General features: G+C 39.3%; 1 protein-coding gene across 1 annotated transcript; it reads left to right on the top strand.

Moving 5' to 3' along the window:
* Nucleotides 1-22,170, top strand: LOC148047084 (vomeronasal type-2 receptor 26-like). Its single transcript, XM_087707735.1, has 8 exons — nucleotides 1-186; nucleotides 1,302-1,505; nucleotides 2,970-3,096; nucleotides 9,772-9,793; nucleotides 10,893-10,992; nucleotides 17,685-17,897; nucleotides 19,670-19,796; nucleotides 21,266-22,170. The coding sequence occupies exons 1-8, from the start codon at nucleotides 1-3 to the stop codon at nucleotides 22,168-22,170; spliced, it is 1,884 nt and encodes a 627-aa protein (XP_087563861.1).
* Nucleotides 22,171-22,559: the final 389 nt, after the last annotated feature.

Consider the following 22,559-nt stretch of genomic DNA (forward strand, 5'->3'; position numbering starts at 1 on the left):
ATGACTACACCTACAGCACCCTTCAAGGATGCCATCTCTAAGTGGAGACAAGTCAATGTCTTTGTTTTCTTTACAGACTATAGTACCATGTTGGATGGATTTCAAGCTGTCCATTTTGCACTTGAAGTTTTGCCAGGACCCATTGAAGGGAAAGTCTGGATCATCACACTCTTTGGAGCATTACCAGTGAGAAGTCACAGAGTTTACCAATATGTCCATAGTATTTGGAACTTTGATGTTCAGGGAAGAGCGTATGACAATACTTTTCAATCATCAATCTTTGTGAAACCTCTACATAAGTGTTTTCACTGTTCTTTTTCAAAGCATGTCTTTTCCATCAAAGGCCGAAAAAGATGCATTCAGAAAGCACCACTGGAGACTAAAGACAAAGGGAACAGTCACAGATTTGGAATTGACCCTCGTGCTTACAGTGTGATTAAGACTATGGCCTATGTCTTGAATGAGGCATACTCCTCCATATCCAGGAGGAGAAGGAAGGAGAGTGAAGAGAGTTTGGGGACTCCAAGGCTTCAGCCATGGCAGGTGGGGTCCCAATAAGGATCTATCAAACTTGACAAATTTTGCTGAATGTTTGTTTTCTTTGCTTTCTGGTACTCACATAGTTATTGTCAACTTGCAAAGCATCCCTGACCTGCTCTCAAGTTGCCATAAGAAAGGAGAGATGTGAAACCGATGAAATGGCATGGCAGCAAAAGACAGATGCACATTCCAGACTTATCTCTCAAGGCTGTATCCCAGGGTTACTTACAGTGGCTGGAGGGGAGTGATCTCTATAACCCATGAAATTGCCCCATTGATGAATGTGATTGATGACAAACCTGGGGGGAGGGGGAAAACAGGGTCATGATTGGGACTGTAAATTACATGCTGTCAGAGCTGACTTTACTTGGGAACATGCTAACATGAAACTCCTAATAAATGACTCGATTTCTTTTGAAGCTTAGCTCAAGGCTCATGATTTAATTAGGGACAGTTATTTTCAAAGAATTTAAGAAGTGTTTTTTTTGTTGTTGTTTATTGAAATTATTTGTGTAATGCGGTAGAATGTTCCATATAATTATATTATATTTTCCAATACACACTACATTTATTCAAATTTTTGACTAAATAATTGACAAATTTTTGAGCCTTTCTATTTCCTTTTGGACTATAGTGATAACACTTGTTCCCCAACAAAAAATGTTACATGACTGTATTAGGCAGATTCAAATGTGAAAAAACCATACAGGACAAAAAAGCAAGGTTTCTGCATTTAATCTTCCTGGATTTTTCCATTCTAGCTTCATCCCTTTTTGCAGAAGAATAAATTTTGCAATCTTTCTGAGATGAAAATGTATTTGGACCGAAATGGAGAGCTAATAGCAGATGTGAACATTTGGAGCTTGATGTTGCTCCTGAAGAAGAATTACAAACTGGGGAGTTTTGAAAAAGAGAGACTTTTTATCAACCAAGGTGTTCTTTCACAATTAAAATTGCACAATAAGGTGGGCAAAATATTGGTGTCTTTTCTATGTTTTCCAAAGCATTAGGACCCATTTCAAGTAGGCTTAACCTAGTCATCAAGAAGGATAATTTCACTGAGATTTGAATGTGGGGAGTAAAACCCTTAACAGTTTTCTTAGACTACTTGGCAGACTTGGAGTACTATTGTCCAAGGTGTCTTTCAGATATTATCATTTGGACACTGTTTTAAGCCGATTCAGCTACATTTAAAATGAGATTATGGGTGAATGTTCTTTAGGACACAACTCATGGTCTTTTTTGTCTCCTCTGCATCGAAGTATCTCCATAAAATTGGTAAGAGAGGCTGTCCAGTCGTCCTGATAGCCTTGGATTTAGTGGGCTTTTTTCTTTTCAAATAGCAAAGAAGAAGGCAATTCTGTTCACCAGGACCCAAGATTGACAGTGCTTAGTTGTAAGGACACTGTCATTGGATCTTAAATGTTAAGACAGTTTTGGACTACTTTCAAAAGGGAGTGGTTTTCCAATGTTTTATGTATTCATGAAGAAACATTTCCATATGCTACTGATTAGAAGTTTTTTTCTTCATCATGGTTTATTCTAGTTTAATAAATCTAATAGAATAAAAATATAATATATATCTTAGACAAAAATATTCTAAAATTGAATATATTGAATATAGCTAATGGATAGATCAATCATTATCAAAGTTTAAATAGAATAGAATAGAATAACAAAGTTGGAAGGGACCTTGTAGGTCTTCTAGTCCAACCCCCTGCCTAGGCAGGAATCTCTACACCACTTCAGGCAAATCGGTGGATGAATGAAGAATAAATGAATTAATGAGTTAATACAGCCACAGGGAGAAGCCCACTGGTTTTCACTTAATGCTTAAATCTTTTCTCAATTCCATCCTTTTATAATTTATTAAGTAGAAAACTCCTTTCTTGCAATGAAATTTGCCAGAAGTAAAAGGGCGGAAAAAAATGAGAAATCTGTCAGTAGTTATATATCCTGAAACCATTTGGAACTTGTTAGAGATTGCAAAGGAAATCCAGTAGCCTACTTAGCTAATGTTACTTTTGAGGACCATTTTTCATAGATGCTAACATATTTTTGTCAGAGTTTGTTGCAGCAATCAAATCCAGAAATCACACACAGGTAACTGATTCAGCAGGATTAACTTCTCTTTACATATATAATAACACATAAGTCATATATACAATACCAACAGCAGGTTCTTCCAATGTGGTAGAGAGTAAACAGAGGCAGAGGAGAGAACAGTTTTCAGTTTCAGTTCAAAGCTCAGACTAGTTTAAAGCTTAGCACAGACTCTTATAGTAGTAAACCACACCCAAACTCCTAGTTATCTCCAGAAAATTATATTTTAGTTTTAAAACAGTCCCCATTGGCTGACCTTGATGCCTATTTCAATCTATAAATATACTCTGACAATTTTCTTCAGTGTTTGTTGTTTTTCTCCTTAGTCTCTGCCTCGGTCCAAATGTGTAGAAAACTGTCATCCTGGCTTTTTCAAACAGACTTGGGAAGGAGAGCCAGTTTGCTGTTATGACTGTGTTCCTTGTCCGGACAGGACTATCTCCAATCAAGAAGGTAAGTGACACCACAGAAAAGAGTACTAGATTCATATGTAGCATTTTGATCAATGTGCCTGTTACAGGAAGCACATATAAGCTTGATTATTTTGTTGATTATTTTTAACTTGTCAAATTTCTTTATGGGATAAGTAGGAAAAAGATCTTGGAGGATGAAGTTAGGGTTAGGATTCAATTAGAGATTTGAAACCCTCCATCTGTTCCTTCTATCATCACCCGCAAGGCCTTATATGCACTCACCAAGACACAAAAAAAAAGCTGACAAAAAAAGAGCGAAACCAAAAGAGTACCAGGTTGGGGATAGTGTATTTTTGTCCACTAAACTTCTGCAAACCACCCAGAAATCGAAGAAATTGGGTCTGAAATATGTGGATCCATTTCCCATTGTCAAAATTATAAATCTTGTAACAGTACAATTGGAACTCCCAAAGGTCCTTAGAAGGATTTATCCTGAGTTTCATGTAAACTTTCTGAAACTGGAACAGACTTCTGCTATGTGTTCACCCCAACCCTCACCCCCTGTTCCCCTCCTGATTGAAGAAGAGCAACATTTTGAAGTTAAAGAAATATTGGATTCCAGGAAACATAGAGGTTGCATCCAATATTTGGAAACATTTCCCCCCTTTCCAGGCTGAGTGGGTGAACAAATCTGATGTTAGAGCTCCCAGAGCTCTACTGAAATTCTATGCCAAGTATCCTGATAAGCCCTAAAGTTGATATATGTTATTGGTTATTATTGTTGTTTTATTGTTATTTTTCCCAAGGATGATGTCCTTTCAGAAGGAGGGCCAGATGTCAGCCTCTGCTACGCTTACTTACTATCAGCTCCCATAGAAACAGGGAGGGTGGGGGCATGATATTGGGGAAGGGAATTATATTGTACTGGAGGAGTCTTGTTCTCACCATCTTCTGTGCATGCTGGTGGCTGATGTTTGGACTTGGTCAAGGCCAACTGTCTCGTGTACCAACTTGATGAGGTTGTGTGAATATGCACCCCACATGACACCTTGGGGAGTTGCAGATTGGACACTGGGTTGGGAGATTGGGGGGCTCTGTAAACGTTTGATATGCACATGTTCCTGCCTTTCTGGCTCAGACCTTGCTTTCCTTTTTGCTGCTTTCACTTCATATCTAGTAAAAGTACTGTATGGAGTTGAGGTTTTTCTTTCTTGGATATTGAAGGAGGCATACCTGACACATACTTGCATAATATCCATTTTATATATTTGTGGGACTCCTTTTATAGCTTTGTGGAGCTCATATATGGGTATATACTATTTATTAGGGCTTTACTATCTCTTGTTAAAAGCTATTAATCCAGGAAGGTCTTTTTTGCAATGTGAAAGGAGAGATTATAAAAGAAATATCACTTTCTATTTTTTCAGACACTGAAAAGTGCATCAAGTGTCCAGATGATCAATATCCAAGTGAGAATAGAGTCCAGTGTTTCCCCAAAAGAATAACCTTCTTGTCCTATAAAGAACATCTGAGCATTATCCTTGTCTCCTTTGCTCTACTCTTGTTCCTAACCACAGGCTTTGTTTTAGCCATATTCCTTAAATACCGAGAAACTCCCATTGTCAAAGCCAACAACCGGGACCTCTCTTACATCCTCCTGATCTCCCTCCTACTTTGCTTTTTGTCTCCTTTACTCTTCATTGGTCAACCAAAAAAAGTCACCTGCCTTCTCCGACAAGCAGTGTTCAGCATTGTCTTCTCAATAGCTGTGTCTTCTGTATTGGCCAAAACTATTACAGTGGTATTGGCATTCCTGGCCTCAAAACCAGGGAACAGGATGAGAAGGTGGCTGGGGAAGAGCTTGGCCAACTCAATCATCCTTTCTGGCTCTGGTGTTCAAATTTTCATCTGTGCCCTCTGGCTGGGAATTTCTCCCCCATTCCCTGACTCTGACATGCACTCCCAGCCTGGAGAGATCATCCTTCAATGCAATGAAGGCTCTGTTGTCATGTTTTATATTGTTCTTGGTTATATGTGTTTCTTAGCTGCCATTTGCTTCACTGTAGCTTTCCTAGCCAGGAACCTGCCTGGAGCCTTTAATGAAGCCAAGATGATCACCTTCAGCATGCTGGTCTTCTGTAGTGTTTGGGTCTCCTTCCTGCCCACCTACCTAAGCACCAAAGGAAAGTCCATGGTAGTTGTGCAGATCTTCTCCATCTTGGCCTCCAGTGCTGGGCTTTTGAGCTGCATCTTCCTCCCCAAATGCTACATTATCATCCTGAGGCCAAATCTAAATACAAAGGACCATTTAATGATAAAAGTAGGGAAATAATAGTGAAACTATTTTTAGACTTATAACATTTCATTTTTCATTGCCGTTATTATTGTACTTCTATGCTTCCTTTGCATCAGTTTGATAATTAGAGTTATTTAGAAAAGGAATAGAAATACGAAGAGTTTAAGACCAATCAAATTATAATCCAACATAATTATCAAAAAGTGAATATATTAATTAATAATTAAAATTGCCCTACAACTAGAGTGGACATGCTAAGAAAAAAAACCAGTATATCAACATGAGAGAAATGCAGAGGAGAAAAGATTCCCAAAAGAAAGCAAGAAAGTTAAATATGTATCAAAATTTAAATCTCTTTGAATAGGCTGTCTTTCTGACTTATTCTGACTTATTGTTGAATGTAGATGAAGGCAGTAGAGCTGTATGTCAAGAACTTGAACTCCAGTTGCAACCCTCTGGATGGCATACACCAGTTACTTCTGCAGGTGTCATGTGACAATTGTGGGACCTCAGAATTTCAGGAATGTGTTTTCCTAATACCTTTTCTGAACATAAGATAAAAGGCAATGGCCCAGGAGTCTTTCTTCACAGGGGGAATGAATGGGATGATTGATACCTTGGCTGGATGTCATGTGGTATTGGGTTTCTTTTACAGAGTATTCCTAGCACTTGTGTGGCAAACCTTGAGGTCTCTTCCCAGACTCCGATACCCAATAGAATAGCTGGGAATGCAATAGTCAATTTGTAAGTGTGATTTTAATGTTTAAAAAATGTTGAATAAAAATTATTTCATATGTGTATGTGTATGTGTATGTGTATGTGTATATGTATATGTATATGTATATGTATATGTATATGTATATGTATATGTATATGTATATGTATATGTATATGTATATGTATATGTATATGTATATGTATATGTATATGTATATGTATATGTATATAAACCTAAAGAACATTTGCAAAAAAGAAAAAAAAATATCATGGATGAGCTTGGCTTTTTATGCATCATCCTGGCATTCAAAAGCAACAGCCAGAATTCAGAGCCACAAAAGATCTTGTAGTCAGGTACTGAGAGTAGAAACCGAGATCCATAAAATAGGAATAGATTCAAAAGCTCCAAAAAGAATGGCTCATCCTCTGCGCATCATCATCAGGGTGGTCCAGCTATCCCCTCTAGCTCAATCCCTCAGTTCTCATTTTCATGCTAAGGTATAGTATAGTAGTGTTCCAAAATTTGAGGGGTGCCACAAAGAAAACCCATTTTCCAAAGCACCAGAAGGCAGGATAAGAAGCAATGGATGGAAAGTAATCAAGGAGAGAAGCAGCCTAGAAATAAGGAGAAATTTCCTGACAATGGGAAGAATTAATCCGTGGAACAACTTCAGAAGTTGTAGGTGCTCCATCACCTGATTGGACAGCCATTTGTCCAGAATGATATAGAGTCTCCTGCTTGAGCAGAGGTTAAATTAAAAGACCACCCCTTTCAAGATCTTGGCAGTCTTGGGAAGGGAATCATACACAATCTCAGAGATTTGATTGATTGATGGATTGATTGATTGATTACATTTATATGCAGCCCTTTTCCCCGAAGGGGACTCAGGGCAGCTCACAATTCAATCAGGGAAGGAGATACAAACAGGGGGATAAAAAAGACGAGACATAACAATACAAAATTTAAAAACACACAACAACCATACCATTCGAGAAGGGGGGCAAAAACTCTTTAGCCCCAGGCCCGTCGGAACAGCCAGGTTTTAAGGGCTTTGCGGAAGGCCTGGAGGGTGGTGAGGGTTCAAATCTCCACGGGGAGCTCGTTCCAGAGGGTCAGAGCAGCCACAGAGAAGGCTCTCCTCTGGGTAGTCACCAGTCGGCATTGGCCGGCGGATGGAATTTGGAGGAGGCCTAATCTGTGGGATCTGATCGGTCTGTTGGAGGTATTTGGCAGCAGGCGGTCTCTCAAATACCCAGGTCCAATACCATGAATTGCTTTATAAGTAACGACTAGCGCCTTGAAGCGTATCCGAAGACCAATAGGCAGCCAGTGCAGTTCACGGAGGATTGGTGTTATGTGGGTGAACCGAGGTGCACCCACAATCGCTTGCGCGGCTGCATTCTGGACAAGCTGAAGTCTCCGAATGCTCTTCAAGGGCTGCCCCATGTAGAGCACGTTGCAGTAGTCCAGTCTAGAGGTCACAAGGGCACGAGTGACTGTTGTGAGGGCCTCCTGGTTCAGGTAGGGACGCAACTGGTGCACCAGGCAAACCTGGGCAAATGCCCCCCTGGTTCTAAGGTCAGCTGTGGGTCCAGGAGGACTCCCAAATTGCGAACCCTGTCTGAGGGGCGTACTGTTTGACCCACCAGCCTGAGAGATGGAAAACTTGGCCAATTAGTGGGAGGGAAACACACCAGTCTTATCCGGATTGAGTGCAAGCTTGTTATCCCCCATCCAGATCCTAACAGCCTCAAGGCACTGGCACATCACATCAACCGCTTCACTGAGTTGGCACGGGGCAGACAGATACAACTGTGTATCATCCGCATACTGATGGTATTTTATCCCGTGTCGTCGAATGATCTCACCCAGCGGCTTCATGTAAATATTAAACAGGAGGGGGGACAGGACCGAACCCTGCAGCACCCCATAATTCAGGGGCCTAGGGGTCGATCTCTGCCCTCCGACCAACACCGACTGCGACCTGTCCGAGAGGTAAGAGGAGAACACCGTAGGACAGTGCCTCCCACCCCCACCTCCCGCAGTCGTCGCAGAAGGATACCATGGTCAATGGTATCGAAGGCCGCTGAGAGGTCAAGGAGCACTAGGACGGAGGCATGACCTCCATCCCTGGCTCTCCAGAGATCATCGGTCAGCACGACCAAAGCGGTTTCCGTGCTGTAGCCAGGCCTAAATCCTGACTGGAAGGGATCTAGATAATCGGTTTCCTCCAAGGACCGCCTGAGCTGAAAGGCCACCACTTTCTCAACAACCTTCCCCACGAAGGGGAGGTTGGAGACTGGACGGTAGTTGTTTAAAATGGCTGGATCCAAAGATGGCTTCTTCAGAATAGGTCTCACCACCGCCATTTTTAAAGCGGGGGGAAAGAACTCCTCCCGAAGGGAGGCGGTAACAACTGCCTGGATCCAGCCCTGTGTCACCTCCCTGCTGTTAACAACTAGCCAGGAGGGGCATGGGTCCAGCACACATGTGGAGGCACTTACAGCTCCCATGGCCTTGTCCACTTCCTCAGGGGTAACAGCTTGAAAATCAATCCAGTGATGTCCATCCAGATTCTCCCCTGGTGCCTCGGCTGGTTCTGCGTAATTGGAGTCCAGGTCCGTCCGAAGCCGAGCAACTTTATCCGCGAGGAATTGGACATAGTCCTCAGCTCTGCCTTGCAAAGGATCACTCGTATCCCTCCTGTTTAGGAGGGAACGGGTTATCCTGAACAAGGCGGCTGGGCCAAAGTGTGAGGCCAAAGAGCCTCACAACCATGGTGGGCATCCACACAACCAGAAGAAGGGACATCCCTTCAAACCAGTTTTTTGTGGGTGTTTCAAGGAATTGGTGTCAAAGAAAAAAATAAAATCTATTGGCCCTATATCTTTTTCTATATTTATGCAATGATAGAACCCAAAAACATTCAGTGTCCTCAGTCTAGAGTGGCATCAAACTCTATAGCTCTAGGTGATTTTACTCAGTCTTTGGAGAAAAGATACCATATTGAAGGACAGCAGAAGTCAACAATACTGTGTCTTCCTCCAGCATCATTTTCTGACAAAATAGATCATAATCACTACAGAATATTGTCTGCAAGGGTGTATCTGTAGTTTTTCACTAACATGCTGTATGTCAGCTTTCTTTCTGCCAATGGAGCCAAGGAAGAAGTTCAGGATCCCCAGAGAAAAAGTTGCTTCTCACTGTAATTATCAACATCCTGCTCTTTAACATGTCTCCTTCTATTTCTCCTGCCTTGTAAACATCAGACTGAAGCTCCATGGAGGGGATCTTGCATCAGAAAAGGATAAATACTTCAGATCACTCTCTGTGATGTATGAAGTTTAGGACAGGCAGGGGCTGTGCTGTTAAATGCACCCTTCTTTTCTTTCCAGGTGAAGCTTGGTTTGTCTCTGTTTCAATCAGCAAAACGACTGTGAGAAGGTTTTTAATTTTTCAACTCTTGTTTTGAAACAGAAAGGGATTTGATTAAATCCCATTAATTATGGATTTCCTGTTTCTGCTTCTGCTGCTCCTGCTGTCCCAGCCAATTTCTGGGAAGCTTAGAATGAAATGTCCACTGACTCTGGAATGCCAGGATGGAGAAAAATCATGGAGCTATTACAGCCCAGGAGACCATCTCATTAGTGTAGTCATCACTGCAACAAAAATATCTCATATAATGTTCCCTTTCAATACAGCTCCTTCTAATCAGTCTCACTAGTAAGTCATTCAGGATAATGCAGTTGCATTCCCTCCAGTTATAATTCTAACATTCTCATTTTGTTCTCCTTATTAAATTGTCTCTTTATACCACAACATCTGTCCTGTCTAATTTCCTGATTTTGATTTCCATGCTTGTTTTGTCTTATTTTGGGGAATAGATTCAAATCCAAATATGGGACAGAAAAAAAATCTGAGAGAACTCCACATTATTTTCCTTTCCCTGTTCAATTGGAATTCATGACTTGAATATTGACTTTTGTTTAAATTAGTCATTATTATAGTTTTCCCCTGCCCAGTTCATTTCAAATGTAACTACTCATTGATATTTACTTCCTGATCCTAATAGAAATACATTTTATTTTTAAAATTGTTTTCTGAGTGACTTTTGGGAAAGATCCTCTCCCTTTTATGGCAGTTCTACTTTAATTATTCAATTATTTTCAACTCTAGTTATTGGCAGATGAAAATTAGCACTGCCACAAAGAATGGTGTATTTGTGATTCTTAATCCAGGTGGGGAACTGTATCAACTCTCATTAAAATTAAATGGAGATGGGTGAATATCATTTCTTAGTATTGGCATAAGACTTTGAAGGCTTCAAGAGACAAAGTGTATAAAAGTCGAAAGATTTATACGATCTGAAGAGAAACCAGAGTATGTTATGAAAATGGAAATAAAAATATGTTTTTTTTAAAAAAGAGACAAAGTGTATAAGACTGGAAAAAAAGTATGTAGTTCATTTTGTTGATGGTGATAATTACAACATCATTTTATAGGAGTTTATCTACTGCACATTCAAAAGTGATATGCTTTATTTTCATAAATCAATAAAAATTATAAAATGGTATAAATATATTTTGCTATTGATGAGGATGGTGATGATAAAATGAACATTTTTTTACAGTAAAATATCTTCTAATCAGTCTAAACTCCTACGCTTGATTTTTGCTATTCAAGTGGTCAATAAGAATTCCCAACTCCTGCGCAATTTCACACTTGGCTACAACATCCATGACAACTATATGAACTCCATTGGCACTTCAGATGCCTTGATGGACATGCTCTCTACTGGCAAAGCCAATGTTCCCAACTACAGCTGTGGAAAGGAGGACAACCTTTTGGCTTTTATTGATGAAGCTAACAGGGACATCTCCATCCAGATGTCAAGAATAGTAGACCCCTACAAGGTCCCACAGGTCTGTATGTGTGTCCCTCCATTTAGGAAAGTGAGTGGATTGGTAAGACATGTAAGCAATAAATCCAACCATATCTATTCAATGGAGTTCAAGAGTTGTTTTCTCCATGATCACTCTAGTTATGTTGTCTAGTGATGGGTTTGACATTGGGAAGGGGGACACATAAAAGCAGTCCCATCATCTCATGACACAATCCCCATTGCTTTGGGAGCTTCTGCTGCACACTTGAGAACCTAAGGAGAGGCACTGTGTCCAATCAAAGAATATTCTGTACAAAAGAAGCACTAATGGAAAGCTCTTGTTTGTACATCTTCTTAGCCATATAATATTTTCAATGATATACAAATACCATATTCATGAAAAGAATCCCAATGCCTTATCTTAGTTTGTGAGACATATAATACATATAAGACAAACTGCCTACAATCTAGAGTTTGATCCTGACAGAGCTCAATGTTGATTCAACCTTCCATCCTTTCAAGGTTGGTGAAATGAGAGCACAGATTTTGGAGGCAATAGGTTGACTGTATAAACCATCCAGAGAGTACTGGAAAGCATTATGAGGTGGTATACACTCTGTAGTGCAGGTGGAACAATCTGGAGCTGAACACACTTAAAACTGTAGAGATGAAAGTTATTTTAGGAGGAGCACTCCTATTCTACCACCTCTTACAATATTAGCCAACACAGTATCAACATCAGAGCTCTTCTAGTTTCCAGGTTCTATAATCTGCATCAACTCAGAAATTCAGATTGTTTAAGGAGCTGCTGATATAATTTTACACAGGATTTATCAAGCCTGTCATTTGTACATCTATAACTGTTTAGTACAGCAACTAAACAGGGCAGGACAGATTCCAATGGATAGTTATGACTGCAGAAAAAACAATTTCAACCACCCTGCCTTTCATTGAGGATTGAGTCAGATTCCAATGAGTGAGAAAAAAGGGCTGAGAAAATAAATACAGACCCCTCATATCCTGGACATAAATTCCTCCCCTCAGAATGCTGCTATAGGGCATTGAATGCCAATACAGTTTCCCCCCCTCGTGCCATCACTCTATTTGAATACCTAATTAACACAGCACTGTCTTATGTCTAAGAATATTTACTCATGTTGTATGACATTATTATTATTATTATTATTATTATTATTATTATTATTTATATCATCATCATCATCATCTTTCTTACCAACTTCTCCTTTTGCTATCTTATGATTATCTTATGTTTGTATGTACACTTATTTGTATGTACATGTAATTTGTATGTAAATTGATTATATTATCTTGAATTATATTATTATGAAGCAGATTATCTGGATCCCTTTCAGTCGGGTTTCAGGCCTGGTTACGGCACCAAAACTGCTTTGGTCGCGCTGATCGATGATCTCTGGTGGGCCAGGGATAGAGAACATTCCTCTATCCTAGTGCTTCTTGACCTCTCAGCGGCCTTCGATACAATCAACCATGGTATCCTTCTGCGGCGGTTACGGGAAGTGGGAGTGGGCGGCACCGTCTTACAGTGGTTCTCCTCCTACCTCTCGGTCGCAGTCGGTGTTGGTTGGAGGACAGAGATCGACCCCTAGGCCCTCAAATATGGGGTGCCGCAGAGTTCAGTCCTGTCCCCCCCCCTCCTATTTAATATCTACATGAAGCCTCTGGGTGAGATCATACACTGGCACGTGATCAAATATCATCAGTATGTGGGCAATACTCAATTGTATCTGTCCACCCCGTGCCAACTCAGCGAAGCAGTGGAAGTGATGTGCCAGTGCCTGGAGGCTGTCAGAGTCTGGATGGAAGCAAACAAGCTTCACTCAATCCAGACAAGACCGAGTAGCTATTGATGTTGCCTCCCAAGGATAGTCCAGACATTCCACCTCTTAGCCTGGGGGGTGAAATTATACACCCCTCAGAGAAGGCCCGCAATTTGGGTGTCCTCCTGGACCCGCAGCTGACATTAGAACACCATCTGTCAGCTGTGACCAGGGGGGCTTTTGCCCAGGTTCGCCTGGTGCACCAGTTGCAGCCCTATCTGGACCTGGAGGCACTTCGAATGGTCACTCATGCCCTTGTCTCCTCAAGACTGGATTACTGTAACACACTCTACATGGGGCTGCCCCTGAAGAGTGTTCAAAGACTGCAGTTGGTCCAGAATGCAGCCGCATGAGCGATACTGGGTGTACCTAGATACACCCATGTTACACCCATCCTCCGTGAGTTGCACTGGCTCCCTATTGGTCTCCAAACGCACTTCAAGGTGCTAGTCATTACTTTTAAAGCGCTACATGGTTTAGGACCTCGCTACCTGAGAGACTGCCTCCTGCCACATACTTCCCAATGACCAACAAGATCTCACAGGTTGGGCCTCCTCCGGGTGCTGTCGACTGGACAATGCTGGCTGGCGGCCCCCCGGAGAAGGACCTTCTCTGTAGCTGTGCCGGCCCTGTGGAATGATCTATCCATAGAGATCCGGACCCTTACCACTCTCCCGGCCTTCCTTAAAGCCACTAAGACCTGGCTGTTCCGGCAGGCCTGGGGCTGTTGATCAATGTCCAGCCCCACTTATACTGAATGGATGTTGTGTAATTTTAACAATTGTATTTTTTACTTTAAATTTTTAAATGCTTTTTTATCTGTCTGTAAGCCACCCAGAGTCCCAAGGGAGTGGGCGGCATACAAATTTTATTAAATTGAAAAATTGAAAATCTTGTTGTTTATACATAAATTGAGAGTTTCTGTACCAGAGACAAATTCCTAGTGTGTTCAATCACACTTGGTCAATAAAGTATTCTAGTCTAGTCTAGTCTAGTCTAGTCTAGTCTAGTCTGGTCTAGTCAAGTCACTATTACTTTTGCTAATAGGTTTATGATCAAATTCATAATAAAAGACTTGTGGAAATTATTTTTTTACTGGCTGATCTATTCAAGAAATATCCCTCTCTGCCATCATAGTTTGCATACATAAAAATTAATGAGAAAGATGATACAATTCAGCCTGATTAGTCAAATGATTAATATGGCTAAAACAATATCCTGTTCCTCTTGAGTAGAATTCAGAGTGGAAAGATACAGAGTATACCTATAAAGAAGTACAAAGAATAAGAAGGTTCTAGACTCAGACAATACATTATTTACAATTGCTTTGTCATGTACCATCTAATGACACAATATATCAGTCAGGGGAAACCCAAGTTTTACTATCCCTATAAAATCCCTTATTAATAGTTATTAATAAATCAAACTGGTCTTTGGAAAATGACATGATATTCAGTCATGGCTATATGATGGTATAAGACAATAGAGCAAGTAACCCCATTCCTTATCTAGTTGTATTTTTTTATGAGACTGGAACTTGGCTCCCTCCTCATCAAAGGAGCTCATTTAGATCCAGGGCATAAGGGAAATTACCAATTAGATTTTTTTTTTAAAAAAAATGTAGCTATCCTATTTATTTAGCCCCATTTACTGTATTATATAAAGCCAAGATTTGCCAGTGCTCTGATATTGAGCAGAAGTAGGTGAATTTCTGAGATTTCTAGCTGCTGGCCGTAGTCCAGGTAATTGCACAACAATATTGTGCCTAGCGGTTCTGGATCTATTGTTTCTAAAAGGTGCAGAAGACCATTTGAATTTGTTCTTGCCGTATAAATTATTGCACATCGTAGATTGTACCTGGTCATCAATTTCATTGGGAGCTTCCTCATTGCTGATGTCAGAATCAGTGGCAGCAGAGGGTTCTTCATCGTCCATTACAAAATTTTCATCACAATCTGATTCCACTTCACTCAGATCACTCTCGGCCTCTCCATACCATTTTAGAACAGTTTCTTCAAAGTTTGGATCACCAAATCCCACTCTTTTGGCAGAAAACCTGGACCTGACATTATTTTAAAAAATGTTAACAAGATCTGCGGCCAAAATGACTGAAATTCAAATTCAAATGCCGCTACAGAAAACACCAAATAACTGGTGCAAATATGATGCTACATACACTCTTACTGGTGGGAAAACAAAAGCTATTCACAACTGAAATGGTCCATTTCTAAAAATAGGGGTGTTCCGAACATTTTGGAAAACTGTTGCAGTCACTATGACTGCAGGTCTGTGGTTATGGGTTAAATGAAAGACCTATTGCAATGCTTATATCAAGACAACAACATATTTCCTCTGTGGACAGAATTTAAAACTTATATACAAATTAACTCTTTACTTGAACAAAATGGTTCAGCTGAAATCTGTAAATATGGGTCTGATTGTTAAAAAATGTAGAGGTGATGTAGAAATATGATTTGCATTCTTTATTCTGATTCTTATTTAATTTGTTTCTTGTGTTGTATTTTTCCTGGTCTTGCTAATGTTCTGTGTTTAATATTCTGTATTTTGATATGGTCTACCAGGTAATCAACAAAGCAGTATTCTACTATGTGCATGACAAAACAAGTTGAATGTATCAAAAGTTAATAACTGACCCTAAATACAGCATACTTCACTGTTTTTCAGATCTGTTCAATTGCTTCAGAAGCTCTGAGTGATAAAAGGCAATTTCCTTTTTTCTACCAGATGCTCCCCAAATTAGGGATTCTCTACCCAGGAATTGTCCAACTCCTCCTCCATTTCAGATGGACCTTGATTGGTCTCTTTGCATCAGACACAGAGTTTGGAGAGAATTTCATGAGGATCTTTACTCCTATGCTTGTCAGGCATGGAATTTGTATTCTTATATCACAACAATTGTCAACCACTACAACTACAGCAATGCTTAGGGATGCCGTCTCTAAGTGGAGGCAAGTAAATGTCTTTGTTCACTTCATAGATTATTTTTCCCTTTGGGACAGAATTCGACTTTTCCATTCAACACTTAACAGTTTGCCAGAACCTATTGAAGAGAAAGTCTGGATAATTTCAGGCTTTGGAGAATTGCAAATAAGAAGACAAGCATTTTTAAAATATGTCCACAGTGTTTGGACCTACAGTTTTCAGTGGAAAAAAAGACCAAATGACAGTTCCTTTGATCCAGATCTCATTGTGCAACTGCAGTTTGGAGATCAGTCACTTCACTGTTCTTTTTCAAAAGACCTCATTTCTGTCAAAGGCCGGAGAAGATGCACTCAGAAATCTCCACTGAAGACCAAAGTGGAAAGAAATAAGATCTGGAACCGATATAACCACCATGTTTACACTTTGTTTAATACTCTGGCCCATGCTTTGAATGCTGCATACTCCTCCATATCCAAGAGGAGAAGGAAAGAGGGAGAAGAGAGGCTGGGGACTCAAAGGCTGCAGCCATGGCAGGTATGGGGTCCTGACAATGATCCATCAATGTTACTTTCTTTGGATAAGGAATACAAAGGAGAAAAAAAAATCACCTTTTTGTGCCTCAAAAGGCCAATAAGTTTGACCAATCCAATCACTTTTGGATAATTTTCCTTTGGCGAGGTCTCACTCACTCTCTTCAGGCTGGTGTTTTTAGGTTTGTGTGAGTAAAGCGTGGTCAGAGCTGCTGTAGATAGATAGATAGATAGATAGATAGATAGATAGATAGATAGATAGATAGATAGATAGATAGATAGATAGATAGATAGATAGATATGATAGATTAGATAGCTATAGATAGACGGACAGATATTGATATTGATATTGATATATTGATATTAAGCAGTATTAATTTTATAATCTAGACTTTCAGACTTGCATGATTCTGTTAATATAACTTTACAATACAGTGGAATTAGCTCATATGGTTGCATTTTATGTTTGCTCTACCTGGTAGAACATTAGCTTGGTAACTTTCTTCTAGACAAATCTATGCTTTCTGGAAATTACCCTGTTGTTTTCAATGACCCACACTTGTATAATATGACAGAAAGAAAGTGAGAAAGGATTCTCCTAAATCTTCAGGCTGAAAAAAGTTGATATGAGATTAGAATAGAATAGAATAGAATAGAATAGTTGGAAGGGATCTTGGAGGTCTTCTAGTCCAAACCCCTGCTTAAGCAGTAAACCCTAAAGCATTTCAGACAAATGGTTGGTCCAATCTCTTCGTAAAAACTTTAAGTGTTGAAGTATTCACAAATTTTGGAGGAAAGTTGTTCCACTGATTAATTGATTTCGCTGTCAGGAAATTTCTCCTTAGTTCTAGGTTGCTTCTCTCCTTGGTTAGTTTCCACCCACTGCTTCTTGTTCTACCCTCAGGTGCTTTGGAGAATAGCTTGACTCACTGTTCTTTGTGGCAATCCCTGAGATGCTGGAACACTTTGTACTTTCAGAATTATGTTAAGGTAGCATTACAATATAGTAGAATTAGCTTATCTGGTCATCTTTCGTGGCTGGTCTACCAGGAACAACATCAGCCTCATAGCTTTCTTTCTGACAAATCCATGCTTTCTTGTAATTACCCTGTTGTTTTCAATGGCTTTATGAATAATATCTGCGTTTGTTTTTTGTGACCCTTGTGATTCTTTATCAATTTTATCCATTATTTATTTTATCAATATATTGCCAATATATCATTGTCAAAATTCGCTAAACCTTTCTTTTTCCCTTTTGAGGATAGTGATAACACTTGTTCTCTCAGCTCAGGATATTTGCAAGTTACACAGCTTTAGCAGAAAGATTCAATTGTGAAAAGAACGTGTGGGATAAGAAGCCAAAATTTCTGCTTTTAAGATTCTTGGATGTTTCATTCCAGCTTCATCCCTTTCTGAAGAAGAATGAATTTTGCAATCTTTCCCTGCTTAAAGTTTACTTGGACCAAAATGGTGATGTAGCAGCAGATCTGAACATCATAAGCATGTTAGTTTTTTCCGGGAAAGATCCCATTAGTAAACAACTAGGCAGTTTTGAAAGACAGAGAATTATTATCAATCAAGATGCTCTTTCACAGCTAAAGTTACTCAACAAGGTGGGTGAAATATTGGCATCATTTCTCTGTTTTCCAAAGCCTTGGGACATATTTCAACTGGCTAAGCCTATTCACCAAATATAATGATCTTCAATGAGAATTCTATTTGAGGAGTAGAACTCTTATAGTTTTCATAAATAGCTTGGGAGGCTTCAGTACGATTGGCAAGGTGTCCTTTAGATGCTGTAATATGGAACACTGTTTCAAATTGATTCAGCTATGTCCAACATGGGATGCTGAGTGACAATTCTTTAGGACTCAGATCATGACTATTTTGTGTCCCCTATGCAGTGTGGTATCTGTATAAAACTGGTGAAAGGGTAAATCAAGTCTTGGGGATTTGGCGCTGATAACATCAACTTGTCTTGTTTCCTTGCCTAAGATTAGCAAAATAGAATGAAAGTCTTTTGATCAATGCCCACATTCCCAGTGGGTGAAAGAGGCAAGAATAAGTCTAATCAAGGCTGGACATACTTCTTGTTGTTACCATTGGGAAATTTGCTTTGAATTCAGGATTTTCTTGCCATGGTTGGGAAGGTTTATAGTCTGTGATGTTCTTAAATAGAACATACATAGTCAGAGTTATCCATAGTTGTCTGTCATGCCAAGGGGATAAAAGAATAGGTCTTCTGCTCCTGGGGAGAAGGTCGAAGGCTTTCCATTTACATGAAATCATAATGACTGTTGTGATGTGCCCTGAATGAGAAAACTAAAACACTGAAACACGGTTTGATCCAAAGAAAAACTCTTCCTCATATTGGAACAAATGAGTGACAATTTGAAAAAAAAAAAGGTTTTTAGCTTATCCCTTCATATGGAACATTCTTGAATGCAATTTTTTTTTCCAATTGTTAGTTACCATAAATGTCTGTGGGAAAAAGATCCAAATTTAACCAATAATAAATAGCATGCCAACTGGTGTCACCTAATTGTGGTTTTTCAACAGAAAGGATCTTTTTGGATTGATTTTAGAAACATCTCTTTCTGTCATAGGGCTCATATTCACATCCCAAGTGACACAGCAAAAAAAATGCCTGACTTATAATTTTCGAGGAACACATTCTCACAACTCACCTCCATCTCATCTTACTCCAATTCTAGAAATTAGGCAATCAGTTTTAGTCTTAGTTCACCAGCATGGTGGCCATATAAAATTAGCAGTTAAGCATATAAATAAACAAATAACAGATGCATTAAGGTTAACAGCCCTAATCTGTAATGAAATTTTCCTTTGTATCTTAATTGGAAAGCTTTCCTGTATACTTTAACTTTAAAATGGGACAGGTGTTGCAATGATACATGTAGTCCAGAAGAAGCTTTTTCAGATCCAACTGGTCAGAAGTTTCTTTCTTCATCACAGTTTTATTCTGTTTAGATAAATTTAGTGAAGTAAAAATTTCATAAACTTTTCACAATGAATTTCATTCTAAACTTTAATATAGCTAAAGCATCTTAATTTAAATTCATGGGCACATGGAGAAAGGAGGAATGTATGCTAATATAACCATGTGGAGGCACCACTAGTTATTTATGCTTAAATCTTTTCTCCATTGCTTCTCTCCAGAATTTATTAAGTAGAAATGTCCTTTCTTGCAATGTGATAACACAAAAGGAAAAGGGAGGAACTAAATCTCTTGCAACTATTGGGAGTTAAATATTTCTTATTTACCTAAGGGAAGTCCAGCAACTACTTGACTAATGGTCATGTTTATCTCCATTTTTCATTAATGATGAGTTCAAAAATGCTTGTCATTCCTTGTTTTTCTTCTTAGACTCTGCCTCAGTCCAAATGTGGGGAAAATTGTCAGCCTGGATTTTTCAAGAGGGCTTGGAAAGGAGAGCCAGTTTGCTGTTATGACTGTGTTCCTTGTCCAGAGGGGACCATCTCCACTCAGGAAGGTGGGTAACCCCACAGAAAATGGTATTGGATTAAACCAAAGCATTTTGATCAACATTCATTTTAAAAGAAACACATCTAAGATTGACAACTTTTTGGTTCTTCTTCATTTTCAAGGTGCCCAATTTCCTCCATAATAGGAGGAATAAGAAAAAGATCTTGAAGGATGAGGTAGGAAGAGATATAAGAACATGCTGGATTATGTGAGGTTTTCTTGCCGGTTTGGAACTGTCCTCCCATTTTTACCTTTCTTAGGAACATTCTTTGAAATTGAGGGATGTGTTAAGGTCAATGGCTTTTGCTTGCCAAACCCAGTTTATATTACAGCCAAAAATATATTGTATGTAAATCAATCAATAAATTTATCAGTCAGTCTTTATTTATATCATGGAACCACATAAGCAGAAAGATGTAATCCAGGGGACCATGGAGGGAGAGAGTTTGGGTTCAAGGGACAAGAGAAATATACACAAAAACTCATCATAAAAGACATGGAGCAGTTCTGTGTGAAAGCAGGAATGTAAATTAAATTTATTATTATTAGGGGTAATAATGCCTTTTTTATAATTTGCTTTTTTATTTTAGTGCTTTAATTTTCCTTGTATTATGGGTTAAAAGGTAAAACACAAATTTTGTTTATAGCCCATTTCAACTCTCCCAGATTCAACATTGCTATTATCATAGTTTCCTTGGTTGGAACAGCACTTGGGATATATAAATTGTCCAGAATGCAATAACATGCACAGTGTTGGGTTTACCTATATTCATGCATAGGGTTTGAGCTGCACAGGCTACCAATGTCTCTCTAACTGCTTTCCAATTCACTATTAAAGTCCTACATGTTATAAAATCAGGGTATCTACAGGACTTCCTCGACTTGAGGATATCTGCACCTAGTAGAAGATCAGTCAGATTCTTGAAAAACCTAGCAGATAATGTTGTCTCCCAAAAGGCAGATAAGGGAATAGAGAGTCAGCCATACTGGATTTAATTCTCACTAATAGTGAGATAGTGTAATATATACACTAATTTGTGTATATTAAAGGTTTTTTTTCTGGGTTGTAAGCAGTCCAAAGTTTGCTTTAAGTTGATTAGACAGAGAGATATGTATGCACGGTCATATTAACTATTTACTATGGCTTCCTTGTCTCTCAGTATCAGTTATTATTTATTTTTATGGTGTAACAGAATTCAGCATTAAGATAAAATTCACACAAAAAAAATCACAAAAAGTGCCCTTGAGATTATGTAGTTCTTGCAAGGATCCAGGGAGTCTTCTGAGGGAGCATTCCATCACAATATTAGATAATGTTTGCGGGATATTCCCACATTCACAGTTAGTATCATCAATTAGCCCCCCCCCCCCAGTATTGGCACCTCTTATGGTTGGCACCTGCTATGATATCCATAGAAGATCTTTCTTGAAAGATGAAAAGAGATATAAAAGAAATATTACTTTCTCCTTTCTCAGATATTGAAAAATGCACCAAGTGCCCAGATGATCAATATCCAATTGAGAGCAGAGTCCAATGTATCCCAAAAAGAATAACCTTCTTCTCCTATGAAGAACATCTGGGCATCATCCTGGTATCAATTGCCCTGCTCTTATTCCTATCCACAGGATTTATTTTAATTATATTCCTTAAATACCTAGAGACTCCCATTGTCAAAGCCAACAACAGGGACCTCTCCTTCATCCTCTTGGTCTGCCTCTTGCTTTGTTTCTTGTCCTCCTTTTTCTTCATTGGACGACCAAGTAAAGTCACCTGTCTTCTCCGGCAAACAGTGTTCAGCATTGTCTTCTCAATAGCTGTGTCATCTGTGTTGGCCAAAACAATCACAGTGGTACTGGCATTCTTAGCCTCAAAACCAGGGAACAAAGTGAGAAGATGGTTGGGGAAGAGCTTGGCCAACTCTATAATCCTTTCTGGTTCTGCTGGACAAATTTTAATCTGTGCCTCATGGCTTGGAATGTCACCCCCGTTCCCTGACTCTGACCTGCACTCCCAGCCTGGAGAGATCATCCTGCAATGCAATGAAGGCTCTGTCACCATGTTTTATGTTGTCCTTGGCTATATGTGTCTCCTAGCTGCCATTTGTTTCACTGTAGCTTTCCTGGCCAGGAATCTGCCTGGGGCCTTCAATGAAGCCAAGCTGATCACCTTCAGTATGCTGGTCTTCTGCAGTGTCTGGGTTTCCTTCCTGCCCACCTACCTGAGTACCAAAGGAAAGTCCATGGTGATTGTTCAGGTCTTCTCCATCTTGGCCTCCAGTTCAGGACTGTTGAGTTGCATCTTCTTCCCCAAATGTTACATTATAATCCTGAGGCCAGATCTAAACACTAAGGAACATCTCATGATAAAAGTAGGGAAATGACTGTGAAATTGTTTCTTAGGCTTGTGACATTTTATTTTTTCATTGCACTTATTGGGATTTTGTATTCTTCCTTTGTATTAATGTGACAATTAAGGTTATTTAAAACTTAATTGCCCCCTTGTTGCAAGATGTCTTATTTAATGAAATAAATATATAAATAATGTAAGACTAATGAAATTAAATTCCAACATTATCATCAAACAATAAAATAAACAATTAATAATTAAAATTGCCATGCAGCCAGAGATGAACAAACTAAAAAATAGTTATATTAAGTAAAGACAGCTGAATAGAAGGAACAAGACTCCCCAAAGAGAGAGGGATGGAGTCTTTTGCCTGAGGTATCTTGAACTCTAAATCTGCGTGAACATGGTCACTTTCGCTCTACT

The sequence above is a fragment of the Thamnophis sirtalis genome, unplaced genomic scaffold (genome assembly GCF_051295495.1).
Source record: "Thamnophis sirtalis isolate CommonGarterSnake01/CBP01778 unplaced genomic scaffold, rThaSir2_p1.2 scaffold_3, whole genome shotgun sequence".
In the NCBI taxonomy this organism is placed as follows: domain Eukaryota; kingdom Metazoa; phylum Chordata; class Lepidosauria; order Squamata; family Natricidae; genus Thamnophis; species Thamnophis sirtalis.